The sequence below is a fragment of the Aotus nancymaae genome, unplaced genomic scaffold (genome assembly GCF_030222135.1).
Source record: "Aotus nancymaae isolate 86718 unplaced genomic scaffold, 86718_ANA_hifiasm-v0.15.2.pri h1tg000089l, whole genome shotgun sequence".
Lineage (NCBI taxonomy): Eukaryota > Metazoa > Chordata > Mammalia > Primates > Aotidae > Aotus > Aotus nancymaae.
In genome coordinates this window covers 5,039,773-5,057,984 of record NW_026988504.1, presented here as the reverse complement: position 1 = coordinate 5,057,984, position 18,212 = coordinate 5,039,773, and the positions used below count along the sequence as shown (strand labels likewise).

At 56.3% G+C, this 18,212-nt stretch overlaps 2 protein-coding genes across 2 annotated transcripts; one reads left to right on the top strand and one right to left on the bottom strand.

Moving 5' to 3' along the window:
* Positions 1–1,359: 1,359 nt before the first annotated feature.
* SYNGR2 (synaptogyrin 2) lies at positions 1,360–5,781 on the top strand. The gene is made up of 4 exons (XM_012453596.3): positions 1,360–1,494; positions 3,843–4,080; positions 4,571–4,710; positions 4,806–5,781. Exons 1-4 carry the CDS (start codon positions 1,396–1,398, stop codon positions 5,001–5,003), a joined length of 675 nt encoding a protein of 224 aa, XP_012309019.1. The 5' UTR covers positions 1,360–1,395; the 3' UTR covers positions 5,004–5,781.
* A 1,370-nt stretch (positions 5,782–7,151) lies between these two features.
* TK1 (thymidine kinase 1) lies at positions 7,152–18,112 on the bottom strand. The gene is made up of 7 exons (XM_012453595.2): positions 17,970–18,112; positions 17,828–17,859; positions 15,706–15,816; positions 14,207–14,300; positions 8,572–8,661; positions 8,077–8,196; positions 7,152–7,978 (listed from the first exon to the last, which is right to left on the bottom strand). Exons 1-7 carry the CDS (start codon positions 18,033–18,035, stop codon positions 7,787–7,789), a joined length of 705 nt encoding a protein of 234 aa, XP_012309018.1. The 5' UTR covers positions 18,036–18,112; the 3' UTR covers positions 7,152–7,786.
* Positions 18,113–18,212: the final 100 nt, after the last annotated feature.

The following is an 18,212-nucleotide window of genomic DNA, read 5'->3' as shown; positions in this document are numbered from 1 at the left end:
TCCAGGTGTGGGGAGAGAGAAAGGGACACACTGGGAAAAGGCCCAGCACCCCCCACACACCTGCTCCCCTCTTCCCTGGAGGGGCACCCCACCTCCTGGTGGCCCAGAAGTCTGGTTCAACTCTCCCATGGTCCAGCTCACCTGGGTGGACTCTGAGCCTCAACCTGGCACACCTGCTCTTGTTAATCTGCACCTGCAGCTAACAAGAGGGGTCTGGAATTCTTCCGGGCTCAGTCAGCCTGGGACCCCACACCTGTCTCTACAGCCTCCACTCCCACTCCAACACACAGAGCCTGCCCCAGCCTTCCCTGCGCCGGACCCTCTGTACCGGTTTTTCTTGGGATGGAAGTGGAGACGGATGGAAGCAAGAGGGGGCTGGAACTGGATTAAACTTTGCTCCCGGCCTGTCGCCCTGAAAACCTCCTTTCGGTTTGCACGCCGCCATTTTTTTTGATACGGGGTCTAACTCTGTCACCCATGCTGGAGTGCAGTGGGTGCAACCTCTGCCTCCTGGGCTCAGGCGATTCTGCCACCTCAGCCTCTGGAGTAGATGGGACTACTAGTAGCTGCCACCATGCCCGCTAACTTTTGTGTTTGTTTTTTGAGACAAAGTCTCTTCTGTCGCGCAGGCCGTATCACCTGTCTGTAATCCCAGCTACTCTGGGGTTACAGACATGCGCCACCACGCCCAGCTAATTTTTTTTTGTATTTTCAGTAGAGACAGGGTTTCGCCATGTTACCCAGTCTCGAACTCCTGACCTCAGGTGATCCACCCGCCTCAGCCTCCCAAAGTGCTGCGAATACAGGCGTGAGCCAGGGCGCCCGGCCTTGCACACCATCTTAAGTGTGAAGCCGCACGGCCCTTCACAGCCTTGGGGCTCCGCCCAGACCAGGAAGAATGGGGACGGGGTCTTTGACCCCACCATATGTTTAGCCCCAGAGAGGAGGAAAGAGTGGCAGGCCAGGCAGGGAGGGGTCTCCAGGGTGTGGCCTGGGTTTTTCAGTGGGATGGGGGAGGGGGTGCTTATGAGCCTGCGTGGGTTCTTGGGAGGAGGTGGGCTTCCTGGAGGAGGTGGCGGGAGGGCAGGGACAAAGAGGGTGAGCGGTCCTCCGTCCGTCCCTCTTCCTGGGGGACTCTTTCTGGTTGTGCTGCGGCCGGCGTAGCCGGGGGAGGAAACTCCCGACCCGGAGGTGGGGTGAACACAGGTGCTCCTCGGCCAGAGCCCCTCCCGGCCGCTAGAAGCGCAGTCCCAGGCCCGCTCGTTGCTCGTGAGGGCCGCACTTTGCCCTCGGTCCCTGGCGGCGCCTGGCCACGCCCCCGGCGGGCGGGGCGGGGCGGGGCGCCGGGCAGGTTTCTCGGCGTTCCGCGGCGGCGGCGGTAGCGGCGACGGCGACATGGAGAGCGGGGCCTACGGCGCGGCCAAGGCGGGCGGCTCCTTCGACCTGCGGCGCTTCCTGACGCAGCCGCAGGTGGTGACGCGCGCCGTGTGCCTGGTAAGCCCGGGGAGAGAGGGCCGGGGCGCCCCAGGGACCCCCCACCCGCCGCCAGGCCCGGCGGGGCCCCGAGCCCACGAGCGCGACAGGTGGCGGCGGCCGCCTCCCGGGCCTGGCGGCGAGCGGGGCCGGCGTCCAGCGTCCCGAGCCCCGCCTTCTCTCCCTCCACAGTCGGTCCTGCTGTCCCCTCCGGGTCCTGGGGCCCGCCACTCTCCCCACCCCCAGCCCCGCGCCCCGACGCGGGGTGTCCCGAGGCTCCGCAGGGAGCGGGCCCTTGCCCCGCTGGCAGTGGGAGGAGCTTGGGGGCAGCTCCCGGACAGGTGGCCCGCACGCCCCGACTCCCAGCTTGGGGAGTTCACCAGCATGGGGCTTTCCGAAGCCACGTGGGTGAGGGAGGGGGCAGGGGGTGACCCCACGCCCTGAAACGGGGTCTCCTTCGCACTCAGAGCAGTCAGCTTCCGCTTCCCACCCGAAGTTGAGGGACCCCAAGACGTACCCCCTCCTTATAAGCTGGGAAATACCTCCAAAACCAGGTTTTGGGGGGCCTGTTTTGGATAGCCAGCGCTGAAAGCTGGAGGTGTCGTGAGGGGCAGACAGAGACGGGCCTGCTGTACCCAGACCATGCCTGGGACTGGAGCTTCTGAGGCCTCCCAGGGCGCCCACACACCCTCCTAGCCAGGCTGTGGGGTCTGACCGCCTCTGTCCTGGGCTGTGCCCAAGAATCAGGTGCCCAGTGGGTCGGGATGGCAGTGCCAGGAGTTCTGGATGGGCGCCCTGCTCCCAGCATCCCGGAGGTCCGGCTTCGACTCCAGCTGGGGGCGGGGCCTGTGACTGCCAGCTCCAGAGCCCTATGGAGAGTTCCCTGGGAGGACTGGCAGGGGAGAGGCCTGGGGCCATCCCAGAGGGAGCCTGATGCCCACAGACCTGTCCCACACCTGCTGAGGTGGAGCAGGCATGGGTAGTGCCCTTGAAGTCTAGGGAGGTGGCATGGGGCTCTTCCCAAGAGGCTGGAGCCCTCTACACTCACCCTGGGTTCTCCAGGGGTCTGAGTTCAGAGCTGTATCCACAGGCCTGAGTCAGGCCCGTTGGAGTGCCCTGTGCACACAGGACCCTCTGTGGGATGGGAGACAGACTGGGCTGTCTCAAAGGGTGCCACAGAGACTGGAAGTCCTTGTGTGGAGACAGCTGTCCGGGCTGAACCAGGGAGGGATTAGAGAGGGTTCCAGGAGGTGTAGACACGGGGCACCGTCATGGCCTTCCCAAGAGGGCCTCCCCACCTTCACCAGGGTGTTCCGGCAGAGGCTGGGCGCTGTAGAAGTGACTTGGGCCGAAGGTGTCGGGGCCTGGCTGAGACTCTGTGGCTTGGTAGCCTGTCTTGTTTAAACCTCTTTCAAAGTGAGGTTGGGCTAAGGGTGGAAAGACTGCTCTTCATCCATTCAGGTACCTAAGCAGGATGAGTCCTGTAGGGAGGTGGCTGGAGCAGGAGCTGCCCCTGTCTAGGTCCCTGCCCATTCCCCACCCCTCCCCCATCCAGGATTTCCAGGGACAGGCCCCTGGTGCCTGGAGAGTCTGATCTCTGGGTGCACCAGGAAACACTTTACTCATCAGCTCACCTCCACAAGTACGGAGGGGCTGAGATGCCAGCCTCCAAAAGGGGACAGCAGGCCGGGTGAGGTGGCTCACGTCTGTATTTCCGACACTTTGGGAGGCCGAGGCGGGCAGATCACCTGAGGTCAAGAGTTCAAGACCAGTCTGGCCAACATGGTGAAACCCCGTCTCTACCAAAAATACAAAAATTATGGCTGGGCACAGTGGTTCACACCTGTAATCCCAGCACTTTGGGAGGCCGAGGCAGGCAGATCACCCAAGGTTGGGAGTTCAAGACCAGCCTGACCAACATGGTGAAACCCCGTCTTTACCAAAAATACAAAATTAGCTGGGTATGGTGGCACATGGCTGTACTCCCAGCTACTTGGGAGGCTGAGGCAGGAGTATCACTTGAACCTGGGAGACAGAGGTTGCAGTGAGCCGAGATCATGCCATTGCATTCCAAACTGTGCAACAAAAGTGAAACTCCATCTCAAAAAAAAAAAAAAGCAGGCATGGTGGTGGGCATCTATAATCCCAGCTACTTGGGAGGCTGAGGCAGAACTGCTTGAACCCAGGAGGTGGAGATTGCAGTGAGCCAAAATCACACCATTGCACTCCAGCATGGCCAACAAGAGGGAGACTCCATCTCAAAAAAACCAAAAGGGGACAGCAGTGGTGGGAGAGGCCAGCGTCTGAACACCCCATCAGGGTCCCCGCCGTGTGTGCCCCCAGCCCTAACGGATCCTCCCCTCCCGCAGGTCTTCGCCTTGATCGTGTTCTCCTGCATCTATGGCGAGGGCTACAGCAACACCCATGACTCTAAGCAGATGTACTGTGTGTTTAACCACAACGAGGATGCCTGCCGCTACGGCAGTGCCATCGGGGTGCTGGCCTTCCTGGCCTCGGCCTTCTTCTTGGTGGTCGATGCGTATTTCCCCCAGATCAGCAGCGCCACTGACCGCAAGTACCTGGTCATTGGTGACCTGCTTTTCTCAGGTATCTGCCTGTAGCACCTCCATCTGATCTTGGGAGGTGACTAGGAGGGGGAGGCATTAACTCTAGGGCTCCCTGGATGGGGTGGGGGGGGGGCTCAGCCTCTCTGGGAGGGGCAGGGAGCGGCTTACTCCTCCAGGGCATTTTTAGGAAAGGATTTTCAGCTAGTGTTTCTCCTTGCTTGAATAGCACCAACCCTGCCTGGAGTAGCTAGAAGCTGAGTGGAGCCCCAGCACACCCAAACAGATGGGCTTTGCCTCTTCCCCGTTTGTCCCCTGGGCTGTCTGCTGGGACCCACTGTGCTGAGGCCCCAGTACAGGTGGGCTTTGGAGGTGGATCCCAGCTGGGCTTCCAAGTCCTCCCCTCCACGTTGTGGAGGCTCCCCGGAGGTTCCTGCCTAGGCCCTGCCCTACCTGCCCATGTCCCCTCCCAGAGTCCTGGAAAGCCCCTCCCCTTCCGTGGAACTGACGCCCACCCGTCCCCCACCCCACAGCTCTCTGGACCTTCCTGTGGTTTGTTGGCTTCTGCTTCCTCACCAACCAGTGGGCGGTCACCAACCCGGCGGACGTGCTGGTGGGGGCTGGCTCCGCGAGGGCGGCCATCACCTTCAGCTTCTTTTCCATCTTCTCCTGGGTAGGTGGGCCAGGGGCCGGTTCTTGGGGTCTTGGGTAAAGGGTGGTGGAAGGTGGGGTCGCCTACCCACCTGTACCTGTGTGCTCCCCCCGCAGGGTGCACTGGCCTTCCTGGCCTACCAGCGCTACAAGGCTGGTGTAGATGACTTCATCCAGAACTACGTCGACCCCACCCCAGACCCCAGCACTGCCTATGCCTCCTACCCAAGTGCATCTGTGGACAACTACCAACAGCCACCCTTCACCCAGAATGTGGAGAGCACCGAGGGCTACCAGCCGCCCCCTGTGTACTGAGGTGGCCTGGGTGGGAAGTGGGGCAGAGAGGGCCCTCCCCTCTGCCCTGAACTTTCCCAAGAGCCTCCTGGAGCTGCCAGCCCCTCTCCTTTGCCTGTCACGTCTTGTGCAGCTGACACACAGCTAAGGAACCTCCCTGCCTGGGGGGCTGGCAGAGCCACACCCCAAGTGCCTGTGCCCAGGGCTTCAGTCAGTCACTCACTCCTCCAGGGCACTTTTAGGAAAGGGTTTTTAGCTGTGTTTCTCCTTGCTTTTAATGACCCCAGCCCCGCCTGGAGTGGCTAGAAGCCAGCAGGCACCCACATGCTACTGACCAGTGCCTCAGCTTTCCCCCAGCCCGGGTCAGGCTGTGGGAGCCACTGTTATCTGTGTTCTCTGCCAAAGACTCTTGGGGGGCCTTACACCTACCCTGTGCATCGGGGCTGGACCAGGCTCCTGCGTCCTCACTCAGGTTTGCTCCCACTATGCCCACTGCTGTGTGATCTGGGGGCCACCACCCTGGGCCAGTGGCCTCTGGGCTGCCCCCCATGGTGTGGGGGCAGGGCTGGTGCCCACAGCACTTCCTCCTTGCTCCCACCCTGGCAGCAGGGAAGGGCTTTGCCTGACAACACCCAGCTTTATGTAAATATTCTGCAGTTGTTACTTAGGAAGCACGGGGAGGGCAGGGGTGTCCCATGCCCCATGACTCCCACTCTGTGCCGAATGTATTATAAAGCCTTGGGGGCGATGCCCGGCCCTGGGATGCTGTTTGGAGAAGGAATAAATGTTTTCTCATTCAGTCTCCATTGCCATTGGTTGAGCTAGAGCCTAGGGGTCGGAGGAAGAGACTCCACTCTGGGTAAATCCTTAGGGGCTGGCTTTATGAAACTTGTATTTTACACAAGGCAGTGGCAGTGCACCCCCTCCAGCGTGCCTGGCTGGACCCCTTTCCATCTGGGGTCGCATTCCACACAGGCCTTTCATCCAGATCTTAAAATAGCAACTGTGCTCATCTTGTTTACAAGATGATTTTTCTGGCCTGCGGTGCCAGGGTCCTGCTGCTCCCTTCCCAGTGTTGGGGTGGGGGTACCTGGGAGTTGCCCACTGAATGCCCCTTCCCTCTCAGCCCTTTCTTAGCACTGAATGAGGGGTACCATGGGTAAGCCACATTTCTGCCTTCCTCCAGGGCTCAGCACCTCTGGACCCTTCCTGGGACACAGCAGGGAGTGGGCTTGGCCGTCCAGCCCGCCCCTCAGAGATAAGGCCCATCTCTGGAAGAGGTCAGGGCCCTAAAGCAACTCCTGGCTTCCTCTTTTGAGCAATGACAGAGTTGTCAATGGCAAGTCCCGAATGTTTAAAAATCCCCAGTACAAAGTAACAGGGTGCTGCTCCCAACCTCACCCAGTGGCTTTGGCTTGGGACACATCACTAGCAAAGGGGAGAGGGAGGCTGGGGAGGCCCTGGCAGCGGTGACCCTGCCTGCCCAGGGCACACCCCACCCCAGCAATGCCTGAGCCCCAAGTGAGCTGCCAACAGCCCATCTCTGCGGCACAGCTGAGAGGTGTCTTGATTCCTGAACTACCCAGTGTGTTTCACAAACAAAAACTGACCTCGAAGCCCCAGCGGGCAGGTATGTGCCTCATCCTTCCAGCTGGGCCCTGGGCTCCCCTGTGCACCCATTTTTGTCCTGACACTGGCCCAGACAGGAAGGCAGATGATGTTCCCCTTAGGACACATCCCATGATCATTTCTCAGTTAACTGGATATGGTTACGAGATCAGTATTACTACAAAAAGATCTGGGGGCCAGGCCCGGTGCCTCACGCCTGTAATCCCAGCGCTTTGGGAGGCCGAGACAGGCAGATCACTTGAGATCAGAAGTTCAAGACCAGCCTGGTCAACGTGGTGAAACCCTGTCTCTACTAAAAATACAAAAATTCGCCAGGTGTGGTGGCACACACCTGTAATCCTGCCTACTCGGGAGGCTGAGCGGGGAGCATCACTTGAAGTGGGAAAGCAGAGGCTGCAGTGAGCCAAGACTGCACCACTGCACTCCAGCCTGGGTGACAGAGAACCTATCATCTCAAAACAAAAAGATCTGGAAGAAAATCCCCGCCCACATCAAGTTGGTGCTGTCATGAGACCCGGGGAAACCCAGCTTAAAGAGAAATGAGCGTCCACCAACCAGTGAATTTTAAATTAATTTCATACACGACAGCAGAGACGTTGACCCTGCCCTCTCCCCATGAAGAGACAAGCACCTACGATCCAAGTCCCAGCAAGGCTGGTGCCACCCATGTGAAAGATGCTGTCGTTCCTGTGGAAACCATCACCAGAGGTAGGAAGGGCTTTGAGCCCAAAAGGAAGCAAGAGGGCATGAGTCCAGGCCATCCTCAGGGAGGGCAGGAGCCCATCCCAGGCAGAGGGGCCTAAGCCTCTGTGGCCCAAGGCTTAAAGATGCTGGCGCAGGCTTCCCAGGGAGAACAGAAACTCAGCAGTGAAAGCCACAGAGGGGAAGAAGCAGGCTGATGTCAACAGCGTGTGGCTGTCCCTCACCCCAAGCAGGGGGAGTGTGCCAGATGCCAGGTCACCAGGCAGGGCCAGCTCCAGCCTGGGCGACCGTCCCAGCAGCCGAGAGGGAAGCTAAGCAGGCCGGTGGGCAGGAGAGGAGAAGGCACGTGGCAGGTGGGGCAGCCGCACAAAGGAGACTTCCCGAAGGCCGAGGTGTGGTCACCCTCCTGCGTGGAGAGCAGTGTCCGCTAGGCGGCAGCGGCTGGAAGAGAGTGGGCAGCCCTTCCAGGCCCCTCAGTTGGTGGAGCTAAATTGCAGAATCTGCTGCGGGGCAAAGAGCTTCCTGGCAGCCGCGGCCTCCCCTGGCTTTCCTGGCACGGGGCAGTTCTCTTTGTTGTCCAGCCCGGCAGCCTGGCCTGAGGCCTTCTTGAAGTAGCAGAGGCGACACACAGAGTGATACTTGTCTGCTCCCCCAATCACTTCGACCTAGCCGCAGGGACAGGGGATGGGTGAAGGGCCGGGACAGGAAGGAGACAGAGCCACGCCCCCACCCCGCCGCCCGCAGGGAAGACAGGTGGAGCTACCTCCTTCTCGGTGCCAAGCCTCTTGGTGTAGGCGGCTTCCCGGAAGCACTCCATGCATACCGCGGTCAGCTTCACCACGCTCTCGGCCAGCGGCACCAGGTTCAGGATGGTCCCGAATGCCTGCACTCCCATGGAAAGACAGTGGGCACTCAGCTACCTCACCAGGCAGGGTTTTCTTTTAAACCCTTTGATTCACAAGCACTGAAGCCAGGAAAGTTTGCTCTGACCTTAGTCCTCCTCTCAACCCCCAGAGCACCATGCCCGGCTCTGTCCCTTTGCCAATTCAAACCACCTGCTGCAACAGATGGCACCTGGTCTGCACAGACTAGGGAGTCCCTAGGCTCAGGCAAGGCCTGGTCTGAGCAGCTTGGCCGTGCCCCTGCAGTGGCTGGGCCCTGGCCACCCAGGGCTGGTGTCTCTCTGCGCTGTCCTGTGCCCACCCAGAAGCCCCCTCCCTCCTAGATCCAAGCTTCAGACCTGGATCAGACACCTTACCTTCCTCTGGAAGGTCCCGTCCAGTGCAGCCACAATTACCGTCTTCCCAGCATTGGCCATGGCCTCACAGAACTCTACGATGTCAGGGAACTGGAAAGGGCAGGTGGAGAAAGAGCGTGAGAGCTTCCACCCCAGCAGCAGCTCCCTGAAGCCCCAGTGGAGATGCTGCCAGATCTGACAACTCCTGCCATTCAGCCTAGAGCAACTCTAACTCTTCCATGAGGCTGTCCATCTGTGTGCCCTCCCAGCAGACGACAGGCACATCCACTACTGCCCAGCCCCTTCCCCCTGCAGCCAGCTTCTGCTCCAAGTCCAGGCACCCAGGACTCAGCATCAGACTTCCACACCCGCTGTGCTGTTTAACACTGCAGCAGCCAGAGGCTGGGGCCAGACACCTGCTGCCTGGGGCTCGGACGCTGCTCGGAATCTGTGTGACCTTGGCAGTGAGTTAACGTCTCTGAACCTGTTTCCTCTTCACTAAGAGACAGCAAGAAAGGTCCTGTTGTGTGAGGACAGAAGGCACTAAGTTATACGCACGCACTTCAGTGAGTAGCTGGGCGTTTCGTGCTCCTGCCCCCGCCTTTTAAACAGGTAATGTGCCTTGAGAAGGGGTGGGGGTCCTACTGGCCATTTACAGAGCAGGAAGACACAGCACAGCCTTCTAAATACAGGGCCGGCACAGAGCACATTTACTGCCTACATCAAATTTCACTTTGGCCCAGGGAGAAGCTGAAACTCAAGTGCTTTGGTGATTCTCATCAATCAGTCATATTGCTTTTAGCTGGTTGAGTTCACGTGTCCAGAATGGCCTTTGGGTTGGCTGAAGCAGGGATGTTCCTGTCCTTGGGCGCAGGTCTCTCTCCCGGGCCCCTCAGGCTTTCCTCAGCCCAGGTACCGAGGTTTGAGGTTATTAAGACGTGAGGGCTTAGAAAGGCGAGGACTAGGGGATAGCCGGGAAAATTCCAGTGGGATCCAGGCAAAGCCCGATGTGACCGACTGCGCTCAGCAGCAGACTGCAGGGGCCTCTAGAAAGGAAACCCAGAGACCAGCATGCCGGCCCTGCCCCGCCGTGCACGTGTTCCCTCTTTTCCTCTGAGGACTCATCACCTGTCATGAAAATGCAGCTCCCAGTCTCGCTCCCCACTGCCCGGGCTGGAGGGCAGTGGCTCAATCATGACTCACAGCCTGGACCTACAGGGCTCAGCTCGTGCTCCCACCTCAGCCTCCCAACTAGTTGCGACTACAGGTATGTGCCACCACATCTGGCTAATTTTTGTATTTTTGGTAGAGGCAGGGTTTCACCATATTGCCTGGGCCGGTCTCAAATTCCTAGTCTCAAGCGATTTGCGTGCCTCGGCCTCCCAAAGTGCTGGCATAACAGGCGTGAGCCACTGTGCCAGACTCTAACTTTTTCCAGATTAAACTTAGGAAGTCTCTAATCCAAAAGGCTCCAAAACCTGAAACTTTTTGAGTGCACACCACAAGTGGAAAATTTCACACCTGACCTTATGGGACAGGTCACAGTCAAAACTCTGGCTCATGCCCAAATTACCAAATAGCATATAAAATCACTCCCAGGCTATGTGAATAAGGTGTCTATAAAACATAAACGGATCTTGTGTTTACAGTTGGGACTCATTCCCAAGGTCTAATTATATTATATATATGCAAATATTCCAAAATCTGAGAAAGTCAGAAATCCAAACACTTCTGGTCCTAGGCATTTAAGATAAGGAATACTCAGCTGTATTACTTGTGTAGAACAGAAAACAAAAAAAGTTTTGTCTTTTTTTTTTGAGACACTCTCTCACTCTGTCACCCAGGCTGGAGTGCAGTGGCATGATCTTGGCTCACCACCACCTCTGCCTCCCGGGTTCAAGCGATGATTCTGCCTCAGCCTCCAAAGTAGCTAGAATAACAGGTGCGTGCCACCACACCCGGCTAATTTTTGTATTTTCAGTAGAGACAGGATTTCACTATGTTGGCCTGGCTGGTCTCAAACTCCTGACCTCAAGTGATCCGCCAGCCTTGGCCTTCCAAAACACTGGGATTATAGGCGTGAGCCACCATGCCCAGCCAGAAAGAAAGTTTAAAAAATCAGAGCTTCCACTATTGCCAAGCAACCCTGCAGGCCCGCCAGACACTGTGCAGCTGTTGATGAACACGTGGGGGAGGTGCTGGGGCCAGGGTGCTCACCCACCACCAGCATCTGAAGCATAGCACCCGCAGCTAGTGGCTTTGGGGTCTCCACATGACTCTCTCTTGGATGCCAACGATTTCTACAAAGCAGTGTGAGCACCTCTGTGCCTCACCCGGCATACAAAGAAGCACAGAAGCCTCTGACCCAGGGCCTTCCTCAGGATGGCATGGTGGCTACTCTGTGAAAGGCTTTCCCTGCTGACCCAGAAAACAGGAACAAGGCAGGTCAGGCTGGGCTTCTTCCCACTGTCCATGTAGATAATGAAGGAGGGAAGGACAGTCCTTCTGTGGGACCCCATGCTAGGAAGCCCTCTCCTCAATCTAGAAATGCTTGCAATGGGAAGATGCTAAACTTCTAGAAGGGAACAAGGGTACACAGAGGTCAGAGCAGAATTGCATAAGGCTGATATCTGGATAGGGGTGTCTGAATGAACTGAAGTTTTACTTGCGGGCCAGGGAGGAAGTAGACTGAGAAATCCCTCCCTCAGGCTGGAACAGGGGACAGGACTTAATACACTGGCTCCTGACTTGGGGCACCTGGATGTTAAGGAAGGAGGAAGGAGAAGGGAAAGGTTTCTGCCTGGGGGGTCTAGGTCAGCATCTGTCAACAAGGTTTATGCAGAGCCAGGAGAACAGAGCTCTTGAGCAACTCACAGCGGCAGGTCTGAAGGCAGGGAGAGCCTCGCCAAAGCTGAAGCTTCCTTGTTCTTCCTTGTTCTGAGAGGGCCATGCCCCCAAAGCTGATGAAGAATCCCTGGATGCATTCCAAGGCCACAGTTTGGGAGCAAACTGTTCCCAGCCTGGGCCCACCTTCTAGCCTGGACTGTCCCAACCACACGGCAGCAATATCTCCGTGGATGCAGAGGCACGGGAGTGCCCAGAAGCGCACCTCTGAAGGTCAGAAATGGAATGGGCACACCCAAGCGGGGAGCAGATGCCAGCTACCGGGTGGTCTGGAACCCACAGCGGACACCAACAGCTTGGAGTCCAACTCCACAGGGTAAGGGACCCGTCAGCCTCCCCATGGGAATGGAATTTGGGGCTGTGACTCATAGAGAATGTTGGGCAAGAGCAGAACGAGGAAGGCAGGACTGCCCAGCCGGGGGAACAGGCCCTGTGATGTCCGGGTAGGGTTTTCCAGCCAGAGCAGCCTGGCTCTGTGCTGGGAGGCAGGGTGGGTAGAGATCTCAAACCACTCACCAAACAAACTCATTTATTCTTCCTCCAGGGTATAGAACTAGACTAAGTATACAGTCAAGGGTATAAAAATAGACTAAGTGTGGCCGGGTGCGGTGGCTCCCGCCTGTAATCCTAGCACTTTTGGGAGGCTGAGGCAGGCGGATCACCTGAGGTCAGGAGTTTGAGACCAGGCTGGCCAACATAGCGAAACCCCATCTCTACTAAAAATACAAAAAAATAGCTGGGCGTAGTGGCAGGCGTCTGTGATCCCAGCTACTTGGGAGGCTGAGGTGGGAGAATCACCTGAACCTGGGAGGCAGAGGTTGCAGTGAGCTGAGATCGTGCCACTGCACTCCAGCCTGGGCCACAAGGCAAGACTCTGTTTCAAAAAAAAAAAACTAGACTAGGTGTACTAGACTAAACGTATAGGTGACCCTGTGCCCTGTGCCCAGATTCTAGTCTTTGAAAGATCAGCACAGGTGACATTTGCAACTTCTAGCCTGGCCCATGAAAACCTCACACCCAGGGGCTCCGCCATGCCTCTCCCCTTCCACGTATGTATGCAGCCAGCCAGGGCGAACTAAGCCACCTCGTGGGCAGCCTCCCCATCAGCTGGAACCACGTAGGGGTCTGTGAGCAAGAAATCAATTCCTATTGTGTTTATATCAAACCACCACACTGTATACTTAGAGGCAATCCTAAAAGTACCTAAGGGGTTAAGTCTGCTAAGCCCCTTGGAAAGTGAGTTTCAGTTTCATTCATTTGTGATAAACTAACAAAAATTTTAAAAAACTCCAAAGTAGAGGAAGGAAAACTAAGATAACAGAAAATAACCCAGAAACTCAACCGGAGAATGTGTTCTGAGGAAACAGAAAAATCTGGAAAAGTCTAAGGAAAGATTTTTGGAAACATAATGGAAGGAACAGCATAAACTTAAACATAACCTCACAGTAACTTGTCAAACAAAATGGAGGCTTCTGAATTAGAGCAGCAGGTATAAAGTCACTGAAACAAAACACACTTTGGAAGATGGAAGCCAGAACACCTCAGAGAGGGATGAGGAGAGAAATACCTGAAGTGATAATGGCTTCATTTCTTCCCCAGAGATGACGAAGGCATACCAGTTACAAAGCTGGATACATGAAAACAAAGCTTCCCCTGGACACATTGTGCTGAGCGAGAACAGACAGAATGCCTGACCAGAGGTAACCAACCATTAGACAGATGGTGGCCTTCCCCTAAGCAAAAACACAATGACCAGCACTACTACTTTTCAGAGCAACAAGATCAAGGCTGGGCGAGGTGGCTGACACCTGTAATCCCAGCAATTTGGGAGGCCAAGGCAGGTGGGTCACCTGAGGTCGGGAGTAACAGACCAGCCTGGCCAACATGGTAAAACCCCATCTATTAAAAATATAAAAATTGGGCTGGGCACGGTGGCTCACACGCCTGTAATCCCCGCACTTTGGGAGGCCAAGGAGGGCTGATCACGAGGTCAAGGGATCAAGACCATCCTAGCCAACATGGTGAAACCCCGTCTCATAAATAAATAAATAAAACAAAAATCAGCCAGGCGTGGTAGTGCATGCCTGTGATCCCAGCCACTCAGGAGGCTGAGGCAGGAGAATTGCTTGAACTCAGGAGGTGAAGGTTGCTGTGAGTTGAGATCATGTCACTACACTCTAGCCTGGGTGACAGAGCAAGACTCCATCACACACACACATACACACACACACACACACACACACACACACACACACACACACAAAGGCTGGGCACACTGGCTCACACCTGTAATCCCAGCACTTTGGGAGGCTGAGATGGGCGGATCACCTGAGGTTGGGAGTTCAAGACCAGCCTGGCCAACATGGAGAAACCCTGTCTCTACTAAAAATACAAAATTAGCCAGATGTGGTGGTGCATGCCTGTAATCACAGCTACTTGGGAGGCTGAGGCAGGAGAATCGCTTGATCGGGGAGGTGGAGGTGGAGGTTGTGGTGAAATGAGATTTCGCCATTGCACTCCAGCCTGGGCAACAAGAGCAAAACTCCATCTCAAAAAAAAAAGGCAAAATGAAACCTACATGACTATGACAGGGAAACTAGAAAGGGGCCTTCAGAGAGTATTCCAACACTAGTTGTAGCTTTTTAACCTTGTTATTTTACTAACAGATCAGACAACCTCCAAACCAGTGGGGAAAAATGGAGGACAGAGCAGGAGCTGGCAGGAAGAGTGACACCAGGACAAGCCAACTTACAAACTGCCCCTCGTCAATGCCTATGACAGCCACTCCCAGGGCCTCCTGGGCCACGTCTCGGAGCAGGCAGGCAGGCAGCGCCTCCATGGTGTTCCTGGGAAAAGAAAGCCAGAGCGTGAGCGAAGCCAGGCAGGCCAGAGCCAGGATGCAGGGGCCAGGGAACGGCTCCTGTCGCAACCACCCGCTACATGCAAAGCAGGATCAGTGTTCACCCAGCAGGGATTTTCCCACACCCTATGGGAAAGGCCCTTGTCCAGAAAACCAGTTATTTAATTAATTAATTAATTTTCTTGAGTCAGAGTCTTGCTCTGTTGCTCGGGCTGGAGTGCAGTGGTACCATCTCGGCTTGCTGCAATCTCCACTTCCCAATTCTCAAGGAGTTCAAGCAATTCTCCCACCTCAGCCTCAGGAGTAGCTGGGACTACAGGTACATGCCACCATGCCCAGCTAATTTTTATATTTTTCTTAGTGAAGGGGTTTCACCATGTTGCCCAGGCTGGTCTGAAACGCCTAACTTTATGTGATCCGCCCAGCTCGGCCCCCCCAAAGAGGAAAACCATTATTTATAAAAGCCAGTTCACTTGATTCTTTGGATTAGAAATTAGTAGTGTCCAATACAAAGCTCAATGAGACTAGAAACTCTCCCACTGTTGAGTGAGCTGGGGGCAGACAAGGTCAACTTCGTCAGGTACCAGGCCCATAATTTAGGGGCCAGCCAAATATTTCCTTTTAAAATTCAGAAGAATGAATAACTAGAACTGGGCCTAGGTTATACCTGTCCTTATATCAACTGTGTTACAAAATATACATTTTTAACATCTGTATTCTGGCCAGGGACAGCAGCTCATGCCTGTAATCCTAGCACTTCTGGGAGGCCAAGATGGGAGGATCACCTTAACTCAGGAGTTCGAGACCAGGCTGGGTAACACAGAGAGACACCGTCTGACAAAAATCTAAAAATTAGCTGGGCATGGTGGTATGCACCCGTAGTCCCACCTACTCAGGGCACTGAGGTGGGAGGATCACTTAGGCTGAAGGGTTTAGGGTTACATAACAGTGAGCTAGGACTGAGCCACTGCACTCCAGCCTGGGTGACATAGAGACACCCTGTCTCAAAAACAAACAAGCAGGCTGGGTGCTGTGGTTCACGCCTGTAATCCCAGCACTGTAGGACCCTCAGCAGCAGCGGTCCCTGACCTCTACACATTAAAGGCCAGTGGCATCCCCTCCCCCCTCCAGTTGCAACAACTAGAAATGTCTTCAGACATTGCCAAATGGACCCTGGGGGCAAAATCACCCCCAGATGAGAACCACTGGCTCTAGCCCAGGGAATGGAGAGTGGGCACCGGCTTGCCAAGCATGGTGGAACGTGTGCTGGTCTGAATCGGTTCATTCAATGCCTGGCCAGAATGATTAACCATCCCCACTAAAGAGCTCCAACAGTGTGTCCTGTGCCTTGTGATTTTCCACTGGACAGGACTGCAGGGGCAGGGACTGACCGGTCATGTGTGCAGAAGCTGCTGCTGTAGCGAGTGTCTTTGGCATACTTGATCACCAGGCACTTGTACTGAGCAATCTGGAAGCGACGGACGCGCCTTATCAGCTCTGTACTGCAAGAGGAGGGAGGGTGAGGTGAGGTCCATGGCGGGAGGAGTGGGAGGAGACCCCCTCCCCAACAAGCCTGGCTCCTCATTGCCCCCTAGTGGTATGCAGCCTGAGCCCACCACAGCCAGGAAACAGCAGGGCAGAGCAGGCAGGGTGTAAGATCCCTACCAAGAGGGTTGGAAGTCAGAATTCTCTATGGGGAAGGTGTCCAGGAATGACACTCAGGTGGTCCCAGGAAGTGTGGGAGGAGCAAGCTTCTCTGGGATGTAGTGGGGAAGGCAGAGAGGTAAAGGCCACACGTAGAGGGGACCTGCAGCTCATCCCAGAATTGTTCCCAGAATTCAGAGCTTTACTTTCTTTTTCTTGAGGCAGAGTCTCACTCTGTCGCCTAGGTTAGAGCGCAGTGGCGCGATCTCAGCTAACTGCAACCCCTGACGCCCAGGTTCAAGCAATTCTCCCGCCTCAACCTCCGGAGTAGCTGGGATTACAGGAGCCTGCCACCACACCCAGATAATTTTTGTATTTTTTTTCAGTAGGGACAGGGTTTCATCACGTTGCCCAGGCTGGTCTCAAACTCCTGACCTCAAGTGATCCACCTGCCTCAGCCTTCCAAAGTGCTGGGATTACAAGCTTGAGCCACCGAGCCCAGCCTAGAGCTTTTCGAAAGTAGCTTCCAAAAGCTTTTGTGTGCTGTGTCAAAATCACTTGCTTCTGGGTCCCAGAAGTCCAACCCTGGCTGGGCGAGGTGGCTCACGCCTGTAATCCCAGCACTTTGGGAGGCCGAGGCGGGCGGATCACGAGGTTAGGAGTTCAAGACCAGCCTGACCAACATGATGAAACTCCATCTCCACTAAAAATACAAAAATTAGCCAGGTGTGGTGGTTGCACGCCTGTAATCTCAGCTACTCAGGAGGCTGAGGCAAGAGAATTGTTTGAACTGGGGAGGCTGAGGTGGCAGCGAGCCGAGATCGTGCCACTGCGCTCCAGCCTGGGAGACAGAGCAAGATTCCATCTGAAAAAAAAAAAAAAAAGTCCAACCCTGAGTCTCATCTTCCAGAGCCAGGGGTTTGAACTGAAGTGATCCCCAGGGCCACATAAGAATGTTTGGACAGGGCATGGTGGCTAACGTCTGTAATTCCAGCACTTTGGGAGGCTGAAGAAGGAGGATCGCTTGAGACCAGGAATTCAAGACCAGCTGGGCAACAGAGCAAGACCCCAGCTCTACAAAAATAAAATAAAATTAGCTGGGTGGGGTGGTGCACGCCTGTAGTCCCAGCTACTTGGGAGGCTGAGGTGAGAGAATTGTTTGAGACCAGACCAGCCTGGGCAACACAGCAAGATCCCACCTCTACAAAAACAAAACAAAAGGGATGGTGGTGGGTGGGTAGTTTACCCAGGAGTCTCACTAGCTGGATCAGGGAATGGTTCTTTCACCTCAAGAGAGCAGAGGCTCCCTGGCTTTAGACTCCTCTGTGCAGAAAGCCATGGCGTTTCCTTGGCCTTATAAGGAAACAGCCACTTTGAAGAGGGGTGTACATAAAGGCCTGGCCTACAGTGGGCACAAGGGGTTGCCCCCTTCCCAGAGGACTTGACAGGGAAGAGGGCTAAGCTATGATCGGCTGTGATCGGCTGTGACCAGCTCCAGGAGGGAGCAGCGTCCCTATGGGAGGAGGGGCTTGACCTGGACAGAAGGGGGCGGAGGCTTCCTCTTGGGCCGAATTCCAGGGAGGAGGAGAACCCTGGCGGGAGATGTGGGAGGCTGCGCTGGTCCTTGTAGCGGAAGGGAAGGAAGGGACAAGGGTCCCCGGGGAGGAGGAGAACCCTGGCAGGAGATGTGGGAGGCTGCGCTGGTCCTTGTAGCGGAAGGGAAGGAAGGGACAAGGGTCCCCGGGGAGGAGGAGAACCCTGGCGGGAGATGCGGGAGGCTGCGCTGGTCCTTGTAGCGGAAGGGAAGAAAGGGACAAGGGTCCCCGGGGAAGAGGAAGGAGGTCCACCCCAGCCCCGCGAAGCCGTTACCTTTTTCCAGAGAACATCGGCCCGAGAATCACCTAGGAGAGAAAGTGAGGTCACTTGGGGGCCCGCCCTGCGCGGATGCCCGGGCACAGGCCGTCACCACGATCCCCTCATCCCCAGCCCCGCACAGGCCCGGCCCCCGCACCTGGATCTGTCCCCGGGTCTTGCTGGGGGATCCGGGCAGCACGGTGGGCAGGTTAATGCAGCTCATGGTGTCTCCGGAAGTTCACGGACCCAAAAACTCTCTACAGCCGCCCAGCAGGAAGCCTCCCCGGCTCGCGCCTCCGGCTTTTAACCCCGGCGTGCTGGCCGAGCCCCGCCGCCCTGGGGCCAATCAGCGCGAGCCCCGCCGCCCCGGGGCCAATCAGCGCCCGCCAGCGGACCTGGC